Here is an 8903-nt window from a genome sequence, read left to right on the forward strand (position 1 = left end):
TAGCACACCCTATAATTTACAGCAACATTTTTTAGCCTATTTGCAGCCCACCGAACTGACAGGTTCTATTCCGATGGCGGAATTATCAAGGGCAATTCAAGAGCATACGTTATGATCTGGCTTTTACAACACAGGCGATATATTACAGACCTAGGGAGTCTGTCAGAGAGAGATGGGTTAGTAGACAACATGAAAAAAGCCTACCTGAAGCACTAAGGGCTCTGGGTTGAAAGCCAAGGTCATCAACAGCTGCATCCTTTCTGTGTCCTTAAGGTTCTTCAGGAGGAAGCTTCCAGAGTCCTTTGTCTCAGCATACCTCCTGACTATTCTGTCCAGCAGTCTTTGGGACGGACAATGAACAAGATCTGACCAGCCTTCCACAACGTCTGGGGTTAGGAGTCTGACGTCCCCATTAAGTCGGGCAAACTCAGTCTTGTACATGGCCTGGATAAGATCGCAACGAGTTCGGCCCGTTGCCCGCTTGCAGATCTTCTGGTCAATATCAGTAAGCTCTTGGTTGGAACCCAAACGCTTGAGTACAATCCTCCGTGTACCCTCACGAGGCTCCCCGTACTGGGCAAAGAAAACGTTTTTCACATTGAAGACATCCAGGAAGCGAAGACGACCCCATGTCTCGAAAGATATCTGTCCATTCATAAACTTGCGACACCAGCTGGTGCCAAAGCAGGCTGGGCACTTGTTGAGGTTGATGAACCTTCGGTCGGTGAGTTCATTCTTTTGGAAAGAGGCGAAGAGGTTGTGCGTGTTCATCAGCAAGATGACAAACAGGCCAATGACAAAAAGAAGCTTCAGACACCGGTACAAACGGCCAAGCTTGAGTGGGAGGAAGCGCAGCATGTTTGTGCACTAGCCAGGCAAGGCAGGGGTAAAGGGTAAAGGGGGAAAGGGCAATGAATAGTGTCAGGGACAGGACTTAATGGATCTCCATCACTAGTGTTGACTCATCAACTAGAGTTCCCAAAGGGGGAAAAACTAGCAGAGTCCCCCCTTGCAAGTGCTTGCTGGGCTAAGACATTCTCATAGGCATTGCTCTGGAGTGCACAGTGCCGATGCACATAAAAGCTGGCCTGCAAAGAAGAACACAAAAAGAACAAACATATTATATTAAGTTGCATTTTACCAGGGCTACAGCATGGGACAAAGAACATGCCAATTTCCTGTTACTGACAACTTCACACTATTTAAACAGTTACTTTCCATTTCTCCCAACCTGAAATTTCTGCTTTCCCATGGTATAAACCTCTAAGCAAAACCAAGATTGTGTGTTGTTTTGAAATGTTTAACAAATTGGAAATGTTCAGGTCATTTGAGCGAATGCACTGCTTTCTGAACTGTAACGAGATGGATTTCTGCCAGACCAATAAATGGCGAGACACTCTGTACCAGACTGTGCTGGCTCATATTTTCCTCAAAATAGCTCCTAACAACTAAGGATTAAAAAGAAAAAAAAAAGTGAGTGTTTTAAAAAGTGAACAAACATTAAGAAATATATGGCACCTCTAAAACAAGGTATGTCACAGAAACAGTTTACCATACTGCTCATCAGCAATAAAAGCAAATGATCTGTGATTGTTTCCATCACCTGCAAATCAAGTGAGACTCTTTCTACTTTCAAATGGATGTGCTCCACTGTGTATTACCAGAAGTGTCGTGCCAAGCATAGTTTAACCTTTGATCAGAGTTGCCCTGGTAAGTTTTAATCTCTCTTTGAAGATTCCTCTGAAAAAGCCTGGTGTTACCAAGGTAATGTGGGGAGGTGAAACAGCACTGTACAGAGCACCATGTGAATGTATCTCATGCAGGGGTGTCACTGATACTGATGAAGCACATCAACAGTCATGCAAATGAGGCATATGAAGCAGACACCTACACGTGGTGCTGTCCTTATACTCTGAGTCAGTTTAAGACTATGGTAAAACAGGCTATTACCAGCCAAGTACAGATTCCATGCAGACAATCAGACCCGTAGCACCAATTTTTTCATATGGCCGCTTACCATTCAAATGGACCAATTTCAATTAAAGCTCATTACGCCATGCCTATTAAAAGTGATGGCTTTCAAGAGCTGTGCTTATTAGTAGATGAGTCACAGTATGATTAGCGAGCATGTTGACAAATTTCTGTGCATTTTAATTGACCAAGTGAGATCCAAGTTGCTGAGGGGTGGAAGAGAGAATTGACACCAGAAATTATAACTCATATCAGTCCTGCAATGCCCTTATCAGGCAGTGGTGTTAAATGGCAAATCTCACTATACCATGTCCTGGTCATATTTCACCTCAAAAAAAAGACAAATAAATTATATTTGGAATATTTAAGGACAATTAAGAGTTGCTTTTTGACAACTGACAATAACATTTTCACAACAAATTCTCACTGCGGTTCTCGAGTCTTATTAAAAGTTAATGTGAAACTAATCAATGCAAGGGTTCTACTGCCAATGTGAAACATCTTAATGGTCCTAAAAAGCAGAGTCATTTTTATGAAGTAAAATATGTTTTTTTTTTTTTTTTTTTTTAGAACATTGGTTGGATATAACTTGCAGGCTACAATGAAGACAAAACCTAACTGTGGGAAAAGACTGATTTAGTACAATATAATATAATATAATAGCAATTAAGGTTTGAACACCTGGGAAATAACTCATTTCGAATGCAGCAAAAGGAAGGGCTAACACAGATCTTGATAAGAAGTGCGTGCATACTGCCTATTACAGAGAATGAGATTTACTGAACGATCATAAAACAACTGAACATGATATGATCTCTGCGTGCCATTTAACAGAATGACATCCCCGGTTTTTCACTCACTGAGCAGAGACAAAGATAAACTGCACATTTTTCTTCATGTGATGCACTGCCGTTGGTTTGAGTACAGATTGGCAGAGCGAAAGCAAACAAGCTTCACTGCACGCGCTGCCTGCTTCACACTGCACCAGATTAAGGAGTTCTCGCTCCAGCAGTCAGGTCCATGTCCACCCACAGTCACGGAAACTCAATCATAATATTTCAGGACGCAGGGGCCTCTTTTAAATGAATGACATGTTGAAAGGTTTGGTGGGGTAAACGAAAGCATTTTGCAAAGGTTCCTGCTGATTCTTTCACTTTGACATTTACAGGGCTCATTTCAGACTTCAGTAGGATAAGCCTGTGGGGGTATGATTTGGATCAAGACTCACGCAAACTGAAAATGACAGCAGAATTAGGTTTTACTTTTCCCAAACATCCTTACAAACCTTCCAAATGGTTTGTCACTCCGGTAAATGATCAGCTTCTCATATTTCAAGCTGAAGACCACTAAAAGCCTTTAAAACACTAGAATAATAATAATAATAATAATAATAATCCCAAACTGTGGGTATGTGTTTCCCAAGGGGTTCTTCTGCAGTTCCATAGGGAGATTTATCTTGTTTTGTTAAACCCATAAAACAGAAGTTACAAATTTAGTATATATATATAAATAATAAAAAAAAAATCAATAAAATCATCACTTCTTGTAGTTAAGACATATAGTTTAATGTAACATCAAACCTGACCCTGTTTACTTTCTTAATCGTTGCATGTTATTTCAATAACAGACACTTTTTACATTCCCCTTGTCTCTCGTTGGACAAAGTCATGTCCAGCTTCTCAGCCCTACATTTTTTATTTATTTTTTTCCATTGATTCCGCACTGAAATCCAACAAATTTTAATAAAGTAAAATTAGTTACACATGGTGGCTTACATTGACTTACATAGGTAAGATGACAAAACGATGGAACTCTGTGCATATATCTTCTTTTATATTTGTTTTGTGCCTGACTGATAGGGCTATGGAGGTATACAAGACAAATACAGTTAGAGAAACAATGATGCAGAAAACCAGATCACCCCATTCACGAACAGACAAATTTACTCTAACTTCAACTGATGAAATGTTTTCATTTCCAACAACCCCATCCTGCCCACAGGCCTCTGTTTTGACTTACCACACCATTACTCATAAAGTATCTCCTCCCTTTCACCCACCGTTCAGGCAGTGAAGTGAAGTAGGAAACCCAGGCCTGAGGGCCACCGAATGCCACTTACCAATAAAAAGCAGCACAGAATCTGCCAAAAGAAAGGTTGCACAGTATCACAGAACAGTCAGCACAAATGAGCAAACTGGCTCAGACGACAAACTCTGAGTACAGAGAAGGGATAATGAGCCAGCATTGGATTTTGCTTCTGATATATGCTCCATTTTGAATGATTGCATTTATTTTATTTATTGATTTAAGTATGTATAAATAACTTATTTTTTTCTTTATTTATTTATTTTATTTGTTTTGTTGTGTTTTGTTTGTTTGTTCGTTTTATTTTATTCCAAACAAAATCTCTTCAGATTTAAAATGTAATCATTTGAAACTTTTGTGGCTGACATTACAAATCCCTCTTAATTTTTAAATCCTTCCTCTGCAACCACCTGAGCCCATTAAGGTATGGAATGCACTCTTTTTTTTTTACAAAAAAGAAAAAAAAATCCGGTCTGTGCAGCGCCACTTCAAGCTGAGCACACCTAATTATCATTGAACATTTGCAAATAGCAGTTAACTTAATTTACATGCTGCATGTACTTCTAGGCATCTTTGGTTTCCTCTTTTTGTGTAATTTAGAAGAAAATGTGTGTCTATTTATCGAGTCACTTACCAAAAGTTGGTTTAATTTAAGTTAATAAATAATAATAATAATAATAATAATAATAATAATAATAAAGATAAATTTGTTGCTAGGTGCTTGTGAAAGAAAAAAGTTGCTAGGGTAATCTGAAAAGTTGCTAAATCTAGCAACAAAATTGCCTCACATACACACATCAAAAAGTAGCCAACACTGCTCAGATGAAGCTCATTCACTGCTCATGTGTCACTCTGTTGTCCTGTCTCCGATGACAAACTTCCACTAGGTAGGTCCTCATTCAGCATGTCCACTGTTTTTGTTTTATGCAGATATGTTTTATGAAGTATAGTTTCATAAATTTAAAGTCAGATTATGTTTTTGCTTTAAATTGTGATACTATACAATCTAATTTAAATCAAAAACTGCTCATGCAGCATCTTTGTTTGGATAGTGATTAAAATGCAGTGGTTCTACAACTCTTTCATGCATTCTGATCAATTTAAAGGCACAGCAAGAAAAAAAAAAACTATAAACTGCCACAATCCTATAAAAAATGTGATACAGATTTTTGGTCAAACCACCCATCGCTACTTCATTCTCAAAAAAGAAACACTGGATTATGCAAAACTTTGCAAATGCCAGTCCATGTTGAATGAGTTTCTTTAACACTAGTGTCACAATATTTCCTCTTTTTTTGAGACAAGCAACACGTTAGTGTTAAAACAGATGTTTGAAGACTGATTTAGAGTGTCACTGATTTAAGTCCATTAACCGGTTCACAATGTTCATTTCAATAGAACCATTTTAAATTTTAAATTCAGTGATTCACATAACTCTTGACCATGGTTGCTTTGGAGCATTTTTCATATTTAAAATATTTTAGTAAAAAGATAGGTAGGTAATCATTTCTATTAATTATCTGTACATATAAACAAAATAATAAAAAAAAAACATACAATTCTTGTGTTCACTTAATGAAGAACAGATTTTTTTTATTTTATTTTTTTACTTTAGTAACAAATTACTGAAAAAGATAGTTTGTTTTTGTTTTATTGATTCTTGTTTTTTATTAGTTTTTTGTTGTTTTGATTTTTGAGATGCTGGCATTGCATTTAAAAATGGCGGATGGTGTGGATGATGCGGTTGATTGTGGGATTGTGGAGGATTTAAGGATTTCACGAGAGCTTGCAGCCAAGATCATGGATGAATCCTTCACAGCAAGATCAATAACATGCATTCAGAATATTTTAATTTGATCCCAACTCTAAATATTTGGAATGTACTCGATAACAATGTCTATTTATCTGAAATGATAGTTCCTCTGACTAAAAAGGAAACAAATATCACCTTTTTTAATCCATTACATGACAAACACATACCTGCCCCTAATTCTTAACACATTGAGTCTAAGTTTGGGACTGTACTGAGTGGATTTTGTTAACTTCATTCCCATTACATTAAGCATTTCACAATGGCCTTGTCATTAGCTTTGCACATACCGAGCTGGAGGCGCTTGGGTGAAGAACTGCAGTTGCCAAGGTTATCGACTGCAGGACTCAATAATGTTTGATCACAAAAACAGTCATCCACAACTGAGCCGCCTCGGTCCAGCAACCCGCACAGACAATGATGAATGGAAACAAATTTTCTTTCACACACTAACAAATAAAAACACTCTAAATTACTGATCAACCGCATTCCCATTCAAAGTTGACACCTGAATCTTAAACTCAATGATGCGGTTACGACGCTTCTCTAAAAGCTTTCGATCTGGATATTTTGAAATGACTCCCAGAGAATAAACACAAATCCCAATGTAAGAAAGTTCTTTATGCAAATTAATGTATTGTCTAGAGACAATCGAACAAATGCTTCAGTGGAATCCAACACAATGTTCGCCTTGTTTTCACAATTACTATATGCAGCCAGACGCTTTTTCAGTCGGCCGCCAACATGATGTCTTAACTTCATTAAGAGGGTGCATGAAAACTTAATAAAAAATGTTTAATAAAATGTCAGCACTTGATAGTGAGTTTGAGCTATGGTTTATCACACAGGGGTGGCTTTCTCACTTACACTCTGCATCAGTGAGTGTGATTAATGAATGATCAGATTACAGCAGAACTTTGCAGACAGAGGTGGCAAATAGGCAAACAGTAACATTTGTAAGGTATTATTTTTTGTTAAAATAAACCCATATGGTGTTATTAAAAAAAGAATAGCAATTGAATAGTTAATAAATTACTAATATGAACCAGATGAACTATGATATAACATGCTAAACAGCATTTTTATTCTGTAGTTTCTCATTTCTCATTTGTAAGTCGCTTTGGATAAAAGCGTCTACTAAATGACTAAATGTAAATGTAGTTTGTTTGACACATTTGTTTATTAATGTAATATTATTTGCAAGGCTGCTCTTTAAAGGGAAACCTGGGGCAAGTAAAACTAGCTAGAGATGGAAAAAAGAAGAAAAGTAGGTGAAAGAAATAAGCAACTTCATGTATTTAACCTAAAATCTTTAAAGTCTCGTGCCTTTTATCAGGATAAACACACAGTTAGCCAAACATCTGAAAAGTCCCGGCTTGATCAATAAGTGTAAGGGTGTTAATGCTTAGTAAATCACATTATAATCCAGAAATCTTTCAGACTGCTCTGGGGTCAGCAGCTGAATCCTATCATGTTATTTCAAGTGTCAGATCAGTGCCAAGAAATCTGAAACCTACTTCATGATCTCCTGAGCTGCGCCGTTTCAGAACACAAGATGAGAGCAAGACATGATACATCAGTCTGTATGTGTTATAACTTGTCTTTTCAATTAGACTTGACAGTGACATATCATGAAACGGGTTTTCATTCTTTGTAAAAAGAAAAGAAAAAAACATATATTTAGCAACGTGTGTGACTTTTCAGGCGTTCGTGATTAAGAAGTTAACAATTATTGGCTGTAGACATGTTTTAATGACATTGAACTGTTCTAAACGTCGTGTATTCAGAATAGAGATACTGATTAATTAATTAATAATTAATGAAGTTATTGATTATTTTTTTTATACATGTATGTGGTTTTTTTCGACGTAATGATGGTTTGTTGTAAATGTTGTGAGAAACAGAGTTTAGGTGTTTACATTTACATTCACGCCAACTAAGAAACGTGAACTGACTGGAAGAAAGACGCTTTAACAAGACGGTGGAGAAAAAAAAACCTGCCAACAAACCTGAGAGAGTTTCTTCAGTCAGTCCTGAAGGAGCGAATCTCTGGATCGGTTACTTTGAATCATCGCGCTCGCGCTCGCGCTGCTGTTACTCTGTAGCGCGAGAGACGCTCCGACGAAAACAAACACGAGAAACATTGTATCCAGACGCTCAGCGGCTCACATCAGACCAACTCAGATGCTCTTTCCATTAGGACACCAGCCAGTTAGCAACCTAGCCAGAGACATAAACAGTGGCCAAGCCTCTAATTCTCAATCTCTTATATGAATCGGTCGTTTCTATGTGCAAGACTTCTGGAGCGGGACTCTCGTTTCTATCCCGAGAGCAGCGGTCTGATCGAGTGCGGTCTCCACACACTGCTGCTGATCTCCAGCACTAACAATGATCCACAGCGACCGACTCTTTCCAACACCGAGCAGTCAGTATTTACGACGTCCTTCGTCGCTTTACGTTATTGGTTTGAGGGCGTTGTCATGGCGCCCGCTCCAGCCTCCAGTTACGCGCTGCACTGTCCTCGTTTTCCATGATGGGAAGAAATGAGAGCTTCTGTTGGCAAACCGCCTGACCGAGTGGCACTTCTGAGTCGTCCCCTGAAATCCATTTCCTCACAAATGATGTCTGTAAAAGCATGTGGCCATATTCCTAAAGGACGACTGTGGGCCAAAGCTTGGAGAGCGAGTGGCTGATCTGGATTAGTTCCCAAAAACACACAATCATCTGCTGAAACAGGGGAAAAGGAGAAGAACCTGCACTGAATTATCAATGATATAACAAGCAACACGCATATTTTGTTCCTGTATAACTCGGTTAAACCCACAAAGCATATTTAGACTAATATGTATTTTGCTTGAAATTACACAAAGGAATAACAGTAGCATATACTAATATACTTTTAATAAGTCCACAACAAATGTTCCTTCAGGGAAGAAAAAAAAATACCTTTTGAATGCAAGTAATGAGAATGTGTTTGTTTATTATATACAGACAGTGATTCCGCTATAATTAAATTTTATGTTGACATGATCATGAA

The 8903-nt window shown here is 37.9% G+C and overlaps 1 protein-coding gene across 2 annotated transcripts in view; it reads right to left on the minus strand.

Moving 5' to 3' along the window:
- LOC109059169 (divergent protein kinase domain 2A-like) overlaps window positions 1-8298 on the minus strand; it is a 30621-nt gene extending 22323 nt beyond the window's left edge. The window contains exons 1-2 of one of the 2 annotated variants that reach the window (XM_042714081.1): window positions 7876-8297; window positions 205-1088 (exon numbers count right to left, since the gene is read on the minus strand). In XM_042714081.1, coding sequence (XP_042570015.1) covers window positions 205-858 — 654 coding nt within the window. In that variant the 5' untranslated portion in view covers window positions 859-1088; window positions 7876-8297. Of the gene's footprint in view, window positions 1-204; window positions 1089-7875 lie in introns of both variants that reach the window. The other variant, XM_042714082.1, reaches the window with a different exon arrangement.
- Window positions 8299-8903: the final 605 nt, after the last annotated feature.

The sequence above is a fragment of the Cyprinus carpio genome, chromosome A24 (assembly GCF_018340385.1).
Source record: "Cyprinus carpio isolate SPL01 chromosome A24, ASM1834038v1, whole genome shotgun sequence".
NCBI classification, from domain to species: Eukaryota; Metazoa; Chordata; class Actinopteri; order Cypriniformes; family Cyprinidae; genus Cyprinus; species Cyprinus carpio.